This window comes from Rana temporaria, chromosome 1 (assembly GCF_905171775.1).
Source record: "Rana temporaria chromosome 1, aRanTem1.1, whole genome shotgun sequence".
In the NCBI taxonomy this organism is placed as follows: domain Eukaryota; kingdom Metazoa; phylum Chordata; class Amphibia; order Anura; family Ranidae; genus Rana; species Rana temporaria.
In genome coordinates, this window is record NC_053489.1 from 587,922,834 (window position 1) to 587,939,779 (window position 16,946).

The following is a 16,946-nucleotide window of genomic DNA, read 5'->3' on the forward strand; positions in this document are numbered from 1 at the left end:
CCTTAAGATTCCATCAAAAAAATTAGGCACCCAATTCACTGGACCTTTCCAAATAACACATTTGATCAATCCTAACGCTGTTAAGTTACTTTTACCCCCAGATTGGAAGATACATTCTTCATTTCATGTTTCTCTCATTAAACCTTTCGTTTCTAACCCTTTTCCTAACAGGAAACCATGTCCCCCTCCTCCTGTCAAGGTACTTGGTGAAGCTGAATACGAGATTGAAAAGATCCTAGACTGCAGGAAACGTGGTTCTACCCTTCAATACTTGATACGTTGGAAAGGTTATGACCAACTGGATGACTCTTGGGAAGCTGCTTCAGACATACATGCCCCTCGTCTAATCAGACAATTTCACCGTAGATACCCTAACCGACCCTCTCTTTCAGGGAGCACTGTTGGTGCCCCCTTGAGGAGGGGAGTATGTAACATCTCTGATGTTGTTCTGTCTACAACGAGCGCAGCTGTGCTTTCTAATAGCAGCTGCGCTCCGTTCTGTATGGCGTCCGCGTCACTTCCGGTGCGCGGACGTCTGCGTTCCACGCTGGAACGCGGAAGTGCGACTCAGCGTCGTTTCCCCGCGAATTCGCCTATTTAAAGCTTGCAGAGATGACGGCAGGGTGTTCCGTTATTTTGTCGGATCCCTGCCGTCACCTGCGATCACCCCATTGAGCGCTGAACCCCACGAACCACTGGAGACCTTGTCACCCAGATCCATCCCTGCCTACGGAGTCCTTGGCTTCCTGAACCTGCAAGCTGCATCTCTTCACCACTCTGCATCCTGCCACGATCCCTCTTGGATCATCCATACAAGGAACCATCAGTACTCAGGATCTTGGGACTCCTCTAGCACTTCCCTACAAGCTCCTCTCAGTGCACCATAAGCTCCAGCAGAACCGCAAGTATCTTTAACCACATAATACACTTGTATTGATACTAATGACCTATCTGCTTATCATTGGGAGGATTTACTAGTTGCTGTAACCTATCCTTAGATACATCTCCTTACCATCTAAAAGACTGTGTCTATCTCAATATTGTCCCTAAATATATATGGAATAATATAACCCTAGTCATATATTAATCATCTAGCCACTTAGATACTTGTCAGCTAAGAACTGCCTAGTTAGGTTGCACTGTAACGCTTCCACCTATCAGCGTCACTTATCATTTGTTTCCTTTATTGCCATGCTTATGATGGAATAAGCAAGCTTCATGTTGGTATTACTTGAGGATGTGATGAGTTAACCCCAAACTTTCTGTATACTAAGAGAGTGAACTGGTGGTTACACCTGAGAAGCCTCTGCAGCTGTGATCCAACCCTCTCATTAAATACTCACATAGCAGAGACTTTACAGTATGAAGGAGTGCGTTTGACTATGGGCTGGAGGTAAAAGTCTATGTAACGGCCTATGCGTGAGGTGACAGAATCGATGCCGCTCACGATAGGCCGGCCTGGTGGTTGTGTAGGATGTTTATGTATTTTAGGCAAGTAGTATATTGTCGGAATTCTGGGTACTTTGGGAACCAAAAAAAGTTTCTCTTTCTTGTTGAGAATCTTAAGATCAAACCCTTGTTAACAAGGGTTTGTAATTGTTTCTTATATGTGGCAGTAGGATTATTGGGGATTTCTTGATAAGTACCAGGTTCCCCAAGTATACAATGCATCTCTTGCTCGTATTGTGACCTGTCTAGAACAACAATCCCCCCGCCCTTGTCTGCCGGACGAATGATCAAATCCTTGTTATCACACAAAGAGCGAACGCCTTGGCTAGACAAGGGCTGCGAGGAGTGTCTCTTCTCTTTTAATTGAGATAAGTCTTTGAGAACCAGCTCTTTAAAAATTTTGACAGCAGGAGCCACACTTACGCACACTTACGCACACTTGGCAGCGCAGGGTATCCACTCTCTTTCTGTTTTTTTCTATTCGAAATCTACACTGCAGCAGCCTTCTCAGTGATATATTCACAGAGATATGGATATATTTGAGTACAGAGCATCCCGCACCGTGAATTTTGACGGTGTTTTTACCGTCACAGGCAATGACACTGAACTTGGCGGGTTATTCATGCGTTTGAAAAATGTCATGACTTCAGAGATACATCTCCAGTGGGATTTGATCTTCCTGGAACAATATATCTCTGAACAAATGGTCCCACGCAGCCTCCGTTGGGAGATCCATCCCCAACAAGGAGACCCAGATTTAGAATCATGGTATAAATATTTCAATGAGGCTGGTACCAACTTTCTGGGATTTCTCATTTCCAGAAAAAGGAATAGATTACTTGTGTTGGACAAAGAAATCAAGGTACTTAAGGAGAAACTTGTGACACATAAGAACTCTCTGGAATACAACTCCTTGTCCTCCAGTCTCCAGAGTCATTTGGAGAAGGAGGACAAGGATCAGAGAATCAAAAAACACAAGAAATATGCCAGAGACGTGGGTGATTATAGATCAAACACTGTCTTTGGATGGCAGAAAACACTCACGACCTCTAATTCAATGGATACTGCCCCAGCTGCAAATACTGGTTCAGCAATACCCTCTACATCCACAGGTGGCACTACGAGTTTGGCATCTCAATTTGGTGCCAAATCCTTACCGCCTTTGAGTGTCCCGCCAACCCAGGCATTACCTCCAATGCCCCAAAGGCCACAATACCAGAGCCCCCGTACGCCCAATTACCCCGCTAGAGGAAGGGCTAACAATAGGGGAAAACGTGGGGGGAAAGGGCACAATAGAGGTAACTCTCATCATTCTGGATCACGTCCGTCACGAGATCAGGGAGGTTATTCCGGATGGGCGTCTCCAGCTCCATATAGAGAGCAATATAATGACCGCCATCCCCACCAATCATATTACAATTCACCTGCTGTGCCTGTTCATAACAGATTTTCCCCTCTCAGAGACCACAGAGACTATGGGCAACAACAAGCACGTGGCGGTTATGAGCAATCACCCTACCGTCATGGCTCCTGTGGCACCAATGCCCAGGGTGGGCAGGGTTTTCACGGAGATCGCCCTTGGTACTCCAAGGGTCCAAACCAAAGAGAGGATGTAGAGCAGGACGGCGCATACAGAAGAGAAAAGAGAAGGAGAACATAAGTGGCCAAGGAGTATTCAACTTGAGTTCCAAAACACTGACTGTGGCAGAACAGTCCGTGTTGGACAAAGGACTCAAGTTTGCTCCTTCAAAACCATTAAATAAATTTGGCACATTTATTGATGTGCAGAAATTTATACGCAAAATTAATATTCAGCGCTATATGGTTTCCAATACATTTGTAACAGACAACAGGGCAGCGACCTCAGGAACGGTTCACTCAGGATTATCAAACCCATCTCTTTTCAATCCTTCCGTCGCTGTGGCTCCTGCTGTCAAAATTTTTAAAGAGCTGGTTCTCAAAGACTTATCTCAATTAAAAGAGAAGAGACACTCCTCGCAGCCCTTGTCTAGCCAAGGCGTTCGCTCTTTGTGTGATAACAAGGATTTGATCATTCGTCCGGCAGACAAGGGCGGGGGGATTGTTGTTCTAGACAGGTCACAATACGAGCAAGAGATGCATCGTATACTTGGGGAACCTGGTACTTATCAAGAAATCCCCAATAATCCTACTGCCACATATAAGAAACAATTACAAACCCTTGTTAACAAGGGGTTTGATCTTAAGATTCTCAACAAGAAAGAGAAACTTTTTTTGGTTCCCAAAGTACCCAGAATTCCGACAATATACTACTTGCCTAAAATACATAAACATCCTACACAACCACCAGGCCGGCCTATCGTGAGCGGCATCGATTCTGTCACCTCACGCATAGGCCGTTACATAGACTTTTACCTCCAGCCCATAGTCAAACGCACTCCTTCATACATCAAGGATACAGGCGACACCATCCGCCTTCTGGAGGGGTTGGACGTACAGGAGGGTTGCATCATGGTCACTGCAGATGTGGCCTCCCTGTACACCTGCATTCCTCATCATCTAGGCATACAAGCGGTAAAACACTTTTTAAGTAGCGAAGAATCACTCGCTTCGTTTCAAAGCGACTATTTAATCGAACTTTTGGATTTCGCTACAAAACATAGCTATTTCTGGTTCGATCAACGCTTCTTTTTACAACTTAGGGGCGTGGCAATGGGCGCCAAATTCGCACCGAGTGTAGCGAATCTTTTCATGGCCAAGTGGGAGGAGGATGTCGTCTATGCCCAGACAGTTCCATCTCTGGGCCTATGGGCTAGATATATAGACGACATCCTCCTCCTATGGAATGGTAGCCCTGAGTCATTGAAGTCATTTTTTGACTCTTTAAATAGTAACGATAGGGGTATTTCCCTAACATATGAGTTTAGTCCTACTAAGATTCATTTCTTGGATTTGGAGATAACCATAGTTGATAAGAAGTTCCACTTCCAAACCTATTTTAAACCAACCGACCGTAATGGTTATATCCCTACGGGGAGTTGCCACCACCCATCTTGGCTCCGGTCGGTTCCCCGCAGTCAATTCCTTAGACTGCGTCGGAATTGTACGGACGATAACTCCTATCTTGCCCAAGCAGAGATTTTAAAATCTAGGTTTCTAGAAAAGGGGTACCCCATCAGTGATGTAGATTCAGAATTACAGCGAGTCCTTTCATTAAACAGGAAGTCACTAATATCTCTTAAGTCCAAGCGTCCTACGGTGAGGGTTTTCAAATTTGCTATGCTGACTACATATTCCACTCAATATAAACAAATTAAGAGTATTTTCAACAGGCATTGGAACATCCTTAGAGGGGATAGAATTTTAGGTCCACTGCTTCCTGAACAGGCTAAAGTGGTCTTTAAAGGCGTACCTTCCTTACAGAGCAAAATCGCTCCAAATATAATAAACCCTCCTGTCAAAAGCTCTTTTTTCCATAATTTAGTAGGCTTCTTCCCCTGCAGGAAAATGCAAGGTATGTCAACATAATGCTCTAACCACAAGAAATCTTGGAGTTTTCCTCCACGGTTACCAACAAGCTGTATACTATAAAAACATTTTGTACATGTGCGACCTAAGTACATTGTATACTTACTAACGTTGTCCTTGCGGCATGCAATATGTCGGTCGCCACCCATCCGCACTTTCTCGATCAGAGTGAGCGAACATATTGCCTCATAATAGGCGGGGACACCAAACATCCAGTCCCCCGACATTACAGGGAATTCCATCATAGAAACCCCAAAGGGACACAATTTGTTGTCATCGATAAATATACTCCTCCATGGAGAGGTGGAGCCATGACTAGGGGGGTCTCCCGCCTAGAGACATTCTGGATATACGAACTTCAGACATATACCCCGTTCGGAATGAACGTCGAATGGGATATAAATTCTTTTATTAATATGTCATGAGCTATTCATATTATTTGTTCTATTTTCTGGGTCTTGGAAATTCAATAATACGCGCATAATCATATACGCGCTTAATGTTTTATTCTGGATTCTGTTATATTTACAATCATTTATGCTATGAGAGTCAATGTATATGGTGATCTGACTCACACTAAACATGAGGCATTTTTTTGATCACATGAGGTAGTAGGGATATATTTTGTGTTTTTTTTTTTTTTTATATATGCGATTCTAACACATTTGTTTTTAGCGATAATCTATATATACATTTATTTATACAAGATCGCAATTTTAACATATTAAATACATGTTCTAAATAAACTCTTTTTTTAACACTAATTGTTTCTGATCTGGAGTGGATGTCAATCTCCATCTCCAGCGCAGAATCGATATTTTTATAAGTTTTTATTTTTATTTAATTTTTATGACTGGCCCCTTATAGTTGATGTGCCGCTGATGGGAGTATTAACACTACCCATTTATACTGCGCTTTGCAATAGACATCATTTTTGTGATTCTCCGTTTATTTTTGTGCCCATTTTTTCATTTGTTTGATTGGACATGCGACTCCTCTCTACGGGCGCCGCTCTGACCAATCACGGATGACCTCTCTCATAATGAGGCTTGGCGCGCACGCATGCGCACTTTAGCTACCAGACATCCGGGTTCCTCAGAGCGAGGCCTGGTCTGCAGGCGCGCTCTCACTGGACACTACACGGCAGCCTCTATCTATTCAGAGTGAGGCTTGGCTATCGCGCACGCGTGGTAGCATAGTGTAATCCACGACACACAAACAATACATGGTTACTATGCTCTGCCGTGCTTGTTAGCACATGCAAACGAGGCTTGGCTCTGGCGCACGCGCGGTCGCATCTGTCGTCCGTGGCATGGTAAATTTTCACAGTTTGCCTCAACTATTATTTATTTTATATATTTCAAGTATTTTAATGGCCAGTGCATTTCATTTTGTTTCATTTTACTCAGTATGTCCATGTCACACTCCTAATGACTACATTCCAAATGTAACAGCCACGTTAAAGACACTATACCCATATTCTCTGTGAGGTTCCTGTTTCATATAGAGGCTTGGAGTGCAAACTGCAGGTTCCTGTTTCATATAGAGGCTTGGAGTGCAAACTGCAGGTTCCTGTTTTCATATAGAGGCTTGGAGTGCAAACTGCAGCGCCATCTTGGATAGGTGATGTGCTGTCTGTGATTGCTGATTGTTTGGGGTGAGTCAGATCTTCATTTGATTGGATGTGATTACATGGACTACACATATATTGGAGTGGGCTGCAGTGGAGAGACACCCCAGACGATGTGCTTTTGACCACGAAACGCGTCGGGAGGACTCCACTGTCGCCCCATTTACATGCAAGAGCTCTTTTACTTCCAGCCAAATGTAAGTTTGTTAGCTGTGAATAAACACGTATTTTTTCTTTTATACGGAGTTACGCTATGTGGCCACTTCTCTTTATTTTTTTCTATGCACCACTAACACACTGAGCCAATTGGTTTTGGGATACCAACATCAGTATAGCTTCCGGCTTACTCCTGGGGACCTATTCCATATAAGGACCTACCCACCAGTTGGACCTACGCTTCCTGCCAAGGATTGCTGTTTGACAATCGTCATATAAAGCCTTGACTGACCTCTTTTGGCATATGCCACCAGTGGTCAACAAGTTCCGGTAAGCCTGCACTTTTTCCGGTGATGGGATTGTCACGTTAAAGGAGTCACGCTTTTTCTATTTATTCACCTTTTCACTTGAATGACTTGTGGATGTTGATGAACTTTGCTACATACCTCGGATCATCACACTTAGGAGTTTTTGTTGGACTTTGTTTTTATGTTTGATACCACCTTAGGTGTATCAGTTCACGTGCCAGTTGGCACTGTTGTCACCCCTCGCTACAGAGGAATCTCACATGTTTCACAATTTGTGTCTAACATTTATTAATGTTATATGTGTTTTATTTTTTACTATACACATTTTTTGGTATTTTGATATTCATTTATTAATTTTAGCGCTACACATACATATTTTTTTGACCTACAGTAGTACTTAGTAGAATTCTGGGCTGACTTTATTTTAAAAAATGTATCTTCTTTTTATGGCCCTTTTGGAGATTTCACACAGAGTTGTCAATCTTTTGTTACCACACCCTTCTCTTCTCATATGTGTACTTTACAATTCTGCATCTTCAATGTGATTGTGCTTTAAGGGCTTTATGTACACCTTGCCTATATTTACCACGGCCGCAGGAAAATGTAAATTGCATAAAAATTGCGCTGCTCTTACAGTGGCCTGGTGATTCTTCTGAATTCAGGAGAAGGAGATTAAGGGAGGTTGAAGCTCACCTAACTGCGGCAACTCCTAAACTCTGCTAAAAACCAAAGTGTACATTGACACATAGGCTTATATGAAGCTGAGATTAGGAGCTTTGGTAAAAAAAAAATACCAAAAGATCCTAAACTCAAGTTTAAGAGCTGCTAGTGTACAAGATGCCTAAAAGTGTTTACAGCTCTTTGGATGTAGTCTATCTTGTATAGATAATGGGACCCTTGGAACACCACTACCGACCTGTATACTGGTTGTATTTGTTGTGTTTATTTGTTACAGTTCAATAAGCATTATTTCTGATTGAAAAAATATATATATATTTATTAAAACAACTGCATAGCAATTCACCCAGTGAAGGTACATTTGTTCTGTGCAAACGGGGTAAAAATGTTATTATATCCTGTGCTGGTTGAGTGTTATTCATTGATTTCAAATGTAAAGTACCAAATTTTGGCCACTGGATTGCACTAAGTATAATAGTAAACTTTTATGATAGCACTAGTGGTCAAATCAGTTTTTTGCCTATTTTAAAATACATTTTCAACCAGCACAGGAAATGGCTTTATAACATATTTTTTTGTCCCTATTTGCACAGAATGTACTTTTACTGGATGAATTGCTTTGCTTTGTTTTATGTTTCTTAAAATGCTCCAGATAATTATACAAATGACTGTCTAGTTATTTTTATGTGAGCTCTATTTCTTCTAGTATACATTCTGTGATATAAAAATGACTCACCCATGCAAACAGTTTTCTACTTCTCGCACATCCTCTATCATGTCATCATTGTTTGACATGTAGCGTGGCTGAAAATTGCGGTCTTGGAAATCATATAACATCACCACCACTAAACTAGTCATTTCGTCTGCCTAAAGAAACACAGATAAAATAGAAGTAGATGTCAGTCAAATTAAAATGTATTCCTTTATATATTGCAATAACACAATCACAAAGCTCGCTGATATCTCACTGAAATATTGCCATGATGATTTTTTTTTTTTTGTCACAGTTTCTAAATTTACATCAGGGGTCTCCAAACATTTCAGTATGAGGGCCACATTGAAAAACTAATATGTATGGTTCGAAAAAATCCCAATCACAGCCCCTTACATCAGTGTCCCCATCAGAGTCCATTTTACATCAGCATTCCTATCAAAGCCCCTCTTACATTAGGGTCCCCATTAGTGCCCACCCTTACATCAGGGTCCCCATCAGAGTCCCTATTTACATGACAGTCACCCCTTACATCAGGGTCTCCACCATAGTCCCTATTACTTCAGGGTTGCCCCTTACAGGGTCCAGATGCTGGATGGAAGGGGGAGGGGCGGGGGGCTGAAGTATAGACCATAGGCAGACTCTGATTACCTTAATCTTAATGAATCTGTGCACACTGGTGATATGCCACTGACCCTAGCTGACAGCCCGATAAAATCCTGTAGTGGGCCATCATTTGGAGACCCTTGTTTTAGATGCAAGGAAAATAACTCTTTACATTCAACCCTCACTTTCCCCCTCCAGAGTATGTCCCAACATTCATTTTATACTTTTTCCCTGTTCCTGTAGCTTTTATTACTTCCTGTGACATCATTACCAAGCAGGAAAAATTCAGGGGCAGCTGCTGTGAGCTACAAGGTGTCATGTATCAGTTTCCTTTGATGTAGGCACCCCCCAGAACTACATCTCTCAAGAGCTTTTTCTCAGCACAGTGTGTGGGCGAGATCCTAAGAGTCAAGGCAGCAGCATTATTTTTCTGGGTCAAAAACCAATGTATGCATGCAGAGAGGGACAGAGAGAGGGTCTGGGATAAGTGAAATTCAGTAATCCAGCAGGGGAGAAAACATACTTTGCTGGAGTTTTTTTGCCTTCCTCTGGATCCACTGTGGGTATTAGACATGTGCATTCGTTTTTGTCCAAATGCATTTTCGTTCGAATTTCTGGGATTTTCGCTTTCGTTTTAACAAAATGATAATGAATGCCAGAGTCCGAATTTTCGAAATATCTGACATAAAAGATGCTTTATTTTCGTTTAGTTGGGACAACAGTTCGATACAAATAGAAGATTCAACATGACGGTGACAATATCGATCTGTGTCTATCGAATCTGCGGTTGAATGTGCCTAACCTAACTCTATTAGTCTGAGATAATTCGAAATAGAGAGAAAAGATTTGACATTATAGAGACATGAAGATTCGACATAGAGAGAAAAGATTTGACATAGAGAGAAAAGATTCGACATAGAGAGAAAAGATTCGACATAGAGAGAAAACATTTGATATAGAGAGAAAACATTTGACATTCTAGAGACATGAAGATTCGACGAAACAGCTAAAAACATACGATCGCCACAAGCGGACATTTATGGTCAAATGCTCCGCCCATAGGCTATAGAAGTATTCTAATGTTGGTTGACTAGTAATAATAATTAATAAATATAATTGTTACTAGTCATACAACATAAGAATTCTACTATAGCTTGTGGGCGGAGCATTCGACCGGAAATGTACGATTGCGGCGTGGTACAGTTTAGCTGCTTCGTCGAATCTTCTTAGAGCATTCGACAGATACCATGAGCCTTCAATGACAGATTCGACACTAATTTATTTGGATTTTCGAACAAATGCATTTTTTTTTTGCATTTTTTTTTACAAAACTAAATAAATAAAAACGAATTTTGGAACTAAATAATTTTATTTTTCAGACAAACGAAATTCCGAAACAAAATATTTCAGTGTGCACATGTCTAATGGGTATAGAATTATGTATATGGAATTGTATTTTTTTCCCCCTTGATTGAACTAGATGGACTTGTGTCTTTTTTCAAACTGACTAACTATGTAACTATGTAATACAACAGTGCAGCAGAGATAGCCCTGTCAACCTTTAACAGAAAGTTAGGAGCTCAATGGACTTTTGGCAGAATTAAAACGTATTTTTCTGTACTTGCAACAGTTTTAAAAACAAAATCATGGGGAAATGTATTGTATTTTAGATGCATTGCAGCATTTATTTTTTTCTATTTTCAACTATATTTATATAAAATAACTCACTAGTGGTTGGGAATGGTAGAAGCCACTGACCAGCAAAATAGTCTCAAGCAGATCTTGATCTGTAAACAAAATATAAGAATACGAACAAATAATAAAAAATACATTAATAAACAGAATACTGCATTTTGTAGTGCAGACATATCTATATGGTCCATTATACTTCAGAAACTGCAACAAAAGCACAGTAAGGGGTGAATTTACTAAAGACAAATAGACTATGCACTATACAATACAGGTACAGCTGCACTCATTTTCTCCAGAGCTTAGTGTATGTGGTGAAGCTCTGCAGATTTCCATTATCCAGTCATTTGCAAGCAAACCTGGAACAAGAATGCAAATAAGAATGTCTAAAGCTGGTCATACGCTGATCAAAATTAGTCCAGATCAGCAGGGACCAGTCCAATTTAGATCAGTCTCCACTCAACAGAGCTCCATTGCTTGATCCACCTCTTTTGAAGGTTGTTCTCATTCATCGGCTGCAGCTGCTGATCAGTGTTCTGACAGTAGAGAGTTCCACTATCAGAATACAATGTCCTAGTGGGGAAATTCCTCCATCCACCTTGTTTGTGTGGATGGAGGAATTTGTTTTATTTTGTTCAGCCAGCTGGCTGAACAAGAAAAACTAACCGTCTATGGCCAGCTCAACTTTATGTTGACTACAAATGTGCATACTTGTCAAAGCTGAGTTTGACTCAAACCTTACTGAACCAAGCGTGTTAGGCCTCGTACACACGACCGAACATGTCTGCTGAAACTGGTCCGCGGACCAGTTTCAGCAGACATGTTCGGTCGTGTGTACGGCCGACCGGACAAATGTCCGGCGGATCGGACAGGTTTCCAGCGGACAAATGTTTCTTAGCATGCTAAGAAACATGTCCGCTGGAAGCCTGTCCGTCGGACATGTTCGGTCGTCTGTACGACATACCGGACATGTCCGCTTGGCCGAGAGCCCTCGCATGCGTCAAAGTGATTCGACGCATGCGTGGAAGCATTGACCTTCCAGGGTCGCGCACGTCGCCGCGACCACGTCACCGCGTTCTCTGTCCGTGCGGATTTCGGTTTGATGGTGTGTACAGCCATCAGACCGAAATCTACGAGCGGACATGTCCGATGAAAGCGGTCCGCGGACCATTTTCATCGGACAAGTCCGATGGTGTGTACGAGGCCTCAGTGTAATAGCCAGACAACAGCAATAGTATTTTCAGAATGGGACTGGTAATGCAGCCCTCACTGGTTTATCAGGAAAGGTTTGCTTTAAAGCCTTGGCATCCAATCTGTGACCCTCTGGCACTTACTGTGCAACACTTGGGGCCCATGCAGAAAGTGGTCTGTTTTGATGCTTACTCAAGTAAGTGAAGAAAACGTATTCTTTTCTTCAGACTGGATTCCAGTAGTTAAAGTGTATCAAAACCCCAAAACATAAATGTTATATATTGCAGCTTACCAATCCTTATATGCGGTGGCTGCATCCATTTTCTTTTTTTCTTTTTAGGCCTCATGCCCACTGGACGTTATTAAAGCTGTTTCTAGGGGCGTCAGGTGTTTTTTTTCTGCCTCCAAACGCCCCTCCATGTTAGCCTATAAGGGCTACATAGACTTTTAGCAGCATTTAGGGACAAGAGCTTTTAGAGACTTTTAGAAGCAGAAAAAACACCCATTGCCAGTGCATCCAGGAGCAGCAGAGTTTTTGCAGAAAAAATGCTTGACGCTGCTAAACGCTGTTAAAAGCTGCTAAACGTGTCTAGGGCCTCATGCACACTGCACATATATACACATAAAACGCCAGTAGCGTTAATTGTAGAAAGCTGTAGTTCTTGAATGAGTTTTGCAGCATTTTTGCAGTAGTGTTTTGAGGCGTTTTTTTAGCAAAACTATACTCCCACAAAAGCTTGAGGCTCAAAAACGCTCATAAACACCAGATAATGCCTAATGCCCAAAAACAGCAGCTGTAAAAACGGCAAGTGTGCATGTTTTTAAAAAAAATGTGGCGTGGGGTTCCCCTTAGAATCCATACCAGACCGAAGGGTCAAAGTCCATACTTGAGGCCATATATATCAAGTAAGTTGAGGAAGTCACATGACCAGTGATGCAACGCATTGGTTGGAGCCTTGTGACGTCAGTTCCGGTGGTGTTTTAACAGAAGTATGGTGAGGAGGCCTGTGTGTCACTACTCCCATTGCTTTTTACTGCGGTTTTTATCCTTACTTGATGTAAGCAGTCTTTTTACTAAATAAATTAACTTTTCATTTGGCAATATTGCACTATGGCTGTTCTTTGTTTCCTTTGAGCGCCATTTATAGAAGTGCCATTTCCTTTGAGCGAGCTGTTTCCTCCTTATGTGGAATTACCCAAGATGTTTTGATACCAAGTTTTGGACGTAGTTCTTCGTCTGCGCCTGGAACCTGGATGCCTTTACAGATCCATCAGCAGGATTCCTTATCTGACTATCTGATGAGCCTTGTTTGACCCTTGGGCCATTGTTGGAGGTAAGCGGCCAATTCATAAGTTTAACAGTCGATGTTTGGATAGATGTTTTATCATTTCTTTCTTCTATCAAGTTATCTCTATGAGATTTTTGCCTTTATATGAACTAACTCCTACCATTGGTATTTAGTTGGACTTTATTCACATTTATTTATTTATTTGTATGTTTGGATACTCATCGTTTTTTTAGCAAAACTATACTCCCACAAAAGCTTGAGGCTTAAAAACGCTCATAAACACCAGATAATGCCTAATGCCCAAAAACAGCAGCTGTAAAAACGGCAAGTGTGCATGTTTTTAAAAAAAATGTGGCGTGGGGTTCCCCTTAGAATCCATACCAGACCGAAGGGTCAAAGTCCATACTTGAGGCCATATATATCAAGTAAGTTGAGGAAGTCACATGACCAGTGATGCAACGCATTGGTTGGAGCCTTGTGACGTCAGTTCCGGTGGTGTTTTAACAGAAGTATGGTGAGGAGGCCTGTGTGTCACTACTCCCATTGCTTTTTACTGCGGTTTTTATCCTTACTTGATGTAAGCAGTCTTTTTACTAAATAAATTAACTTTTCATTTGGCAATATTGCACTATGGCTGTTCTTTGTTTCCTTTGAGCGCCATTTATAGAAGTGCCATTTCCTTTGAGCGAGCTGTTTCCTCCTTATGTGGAATTACCCAAGATGTTTTGATACCAAGTTTTGGACGTAGTTCTTCGTCTGCGCCTGGAACCTGGATGCCTTTACAGATCCATCAGCAGGATTCCTTATCTGACTATCTGATGAGCCTTGTTTGACCCTTGGGCCATTGTTGGAGGTAAGCGGCCAATTCATAAGTTTAACAGTCGATGTTTGGATAGATGTTTTATCATTTTTTTCTTCTATCAGGTTATCTCTATGAGATTTTTGCCTTTATATGAACTAACTCCTACCATTGGTATTTAGTTGGACTTTATTCACATTTATTTATTTATTTGTATGTTTGGATACTCATCATATTTTTTCTTTGAGTATATTACTTTATGGCACATTATTGAATAAGCGCACCATTCCCATCTTTTTCTTTTACATTTATTACGCAGTGTCTTTTGAGTACACTACTAAGTGGTTGCAGCTAATTCACGGTCACTATACATGTACTATATATTTTTTTTTCTGAGTTTATTTTCACTATATTCACTGGAGGTTCATGGTTTATATTTACTTCAAAATTAGAACATAGTAGCGCGCAAGTTTATAACAAGTAAGTTGACCACCACTGTTTTGAAGTAAACGTTGTCCAGGAATCAGCAAGCAATCTGTGGCTTCTCTGTTGCTGGTTCTAATATCACCCCCTTCCATCCCCTGTGCTTCACTATTGGTACATCACTGTGTTGGGTAGCCTAACTAAACAGTGGGGGTGGGGGTTCTATGAGTATGTGGTTACGGAAATATTTGCTATTTGCATCACAGGGCAGCTCAGTTGTTTGATGTTCAGGGCTCTGCAAGATATCAGTAGTGGTATGCATGCTATTCAATGCAAGTCACAGACTCCTCACTGTGTCAATGTATGTTCCTGGAATATCACCTGATTACCTCAAGCTGTAATTTGTCTCCTTGCTTAAGAAAATCACATCATGCGTGGCAGTGTTAATTTAGCTTGTTTCCAGTAGTAGTTTTTGTTTTCATTTGATATGGTTTGTTTTGGAAATACTTTCCTTATTATCAGTATTTGCAAAGTCTTATCATTAGAACACAATGCTGATCAAACATACATGTGCTGGTGTGTTAGCAACAAGAACTGCAAATCACCTCATAAAAATTCCTGTTGAATAACTTTTCCACTTATGTAAAAGGAAGTAAGGCATATAGCTGAATTCACAAAGAGTTACGCCGGCATATCAGTAGATACGCCGTCGTAACTCGGAATCTAAGCCGTCGTATGTTTAAGTGTATTCTCAAACTGAGATACACTTATACCTAGCTAAGATACGCCGGCCTGCGCCGTCGTATCTGAGCTGTCTAGTTCCGCTGGCCGCTAGGGGCGTGAACGCTGATTTACGCCTAGAATGCGTAAATCAGCGAGATACGCCGATTCACGAACGTACGCTTGCCCGTCGCAGTAAAGATACGCCGTTTACGTAAGGCGTTTTCAGGCGTAAGGTTAGTCGAACAAATAGCTGGCCTAGTCAATGTTAAGTATGGCCGTCGTTCCCGCGTTGAAATTTGAAAATTTTACGTTGTTTGCGTAAGTCGTCCGTGAATGGGGCTGGACGTAATTTACGTTCACGTCGAAACCAATACGTCCTTGCGGCGTACTTTGGAGCAATGCACACTGGGATATGTCCACAGATGGCACATGCGCTGTTTGTAAAAAACGTCAATCACGTCTGGTCACGAGTCATTTACATAAAACATGCCCCCCTCATCCTCATTTGAATTAGGCGCGCTTACGCCGGCCCATTCATGCTACGCCACCGTAACTTAGGAGGCAAGTGCTTTGTGAATACAGCACTTGCCTCTCTTACTTACGGCGGAGTAGCGTACAGGCATACCCCGCTTTAAGTACACTCACTTTACATACACTCACGAGTAAGGACATACCCCCGAGTGTCTGTAAAATGCCTTACAAGTACTGTACAGACATTTTGCAGCCACAGTAGAAGGAGCTGAAGCTCTGAAAGCATAGCCCGCCTTGTTCCAGTGTGCACCTGATACCCCCACTACAGCCCCTGAGACCTCAACTACAGCTCCTGACACCCCCACTACAGCCCCTGACCCCCCCCCACTACACCCTAGAAGTGAAAAAAAGTATTGTTTCACTTTAAGTACATTTTCGTTTTACATACATGCTCTGGTCCCACTGTGTACTTAAAAGTGGGGTATGCCTGTATATGCGATACGCTACACCGCCTCAAAAGTGAGCCGCCTTACCTGAATCCAGCTAATAGAGTTTTAGATGGCTTAGCAGGTATCCAAGAGGTTTCTAAAGCTGCTAAAGCACCTCTAGGTATTTACACCTAATGATTATACCAAAAAATAAGGGTCTGCAATACCAGCATAGCAGTTATATGAAGAATCAAGCCACTATTCATCAATGTTTATTTGTAACGGAGGGATCTGTGTCACTTCCTCTGCCCACTTGCATTTCACCCTCCAGCAGTTCCTGTCCCATCTGAATTTTCTGGCCCAGTTTTATTTACCTGTCCTTCACTATTAAACCTAGTGTGAATACTCTGCCAGCTGACCTAAAGATAGAGTTATATATTTAGTTTAGATATATCCTTTTCTCTTTTTATTTATTTTTTTATTTCCCCTTTCCTCCTTCTCCTCCATACAGACCACATTATTTATATGTTTACATGTTTCCTTCCCCTCCCTTTTTTCCACTTCGTGTCTCTCCATTTTCTTTCCCCTCTCTTTTTTTATCCACCTGACACACTACGCTTTTACTACAAGGCCAGTTAGAACTCTCCGTTTTTTGCCTCTCCCGGCAATGGGATATTTGCATCATTACAATACAATACTTGAGTATATTGTTACTTATGCCTAACAGAATGAAAGTTCATGTGTGCAAATGGGCTGAATGTCAGGAAGACAACGGCCTGTTCAAAAGAAAAAAAATCGCCCGACATTCGGCTCATGTGTATGTCAAGCATGCTGGAAAACCAGCTGCCAAACAACAGCGGGGGAGATCGCTGTACTAACTTTGCATA

General features: G+C 41.8%; 1 protein-coding gene across 2 annotated transcripts in view; it reads right to left on the bottom strand.

The window, feature by feature from the left end:
* NSUN7 (NOP2/Sun RNA methyltransferase family member 7) overlaps nucleotides 1–16,946 on the bottom strand; it is a 159,811-nt gene that overhangs the window by 93,127 nt on the left and 49,738 nt on the right. For both annotated transcript variants that reach the window (XM_040335065.1, XM_040335067.1), the window contains exons 3-4: nucleotides 10,775–10,833; nucleotides 8,465–8,595 (exon numbers count right to left, since the gene is read on the bottom strand). In XM_040335065.1, the coding sequence (XP_040190999.1) occupies nucleotides 8,465–8,595; nucleotides 10,775–10,833 (190 nt within the window). The remainder of the gene's footprint in view (nucleotides 1–8,464; nucleotides 8,596–10,774; nucleotides 10,834–16,946) is intronic.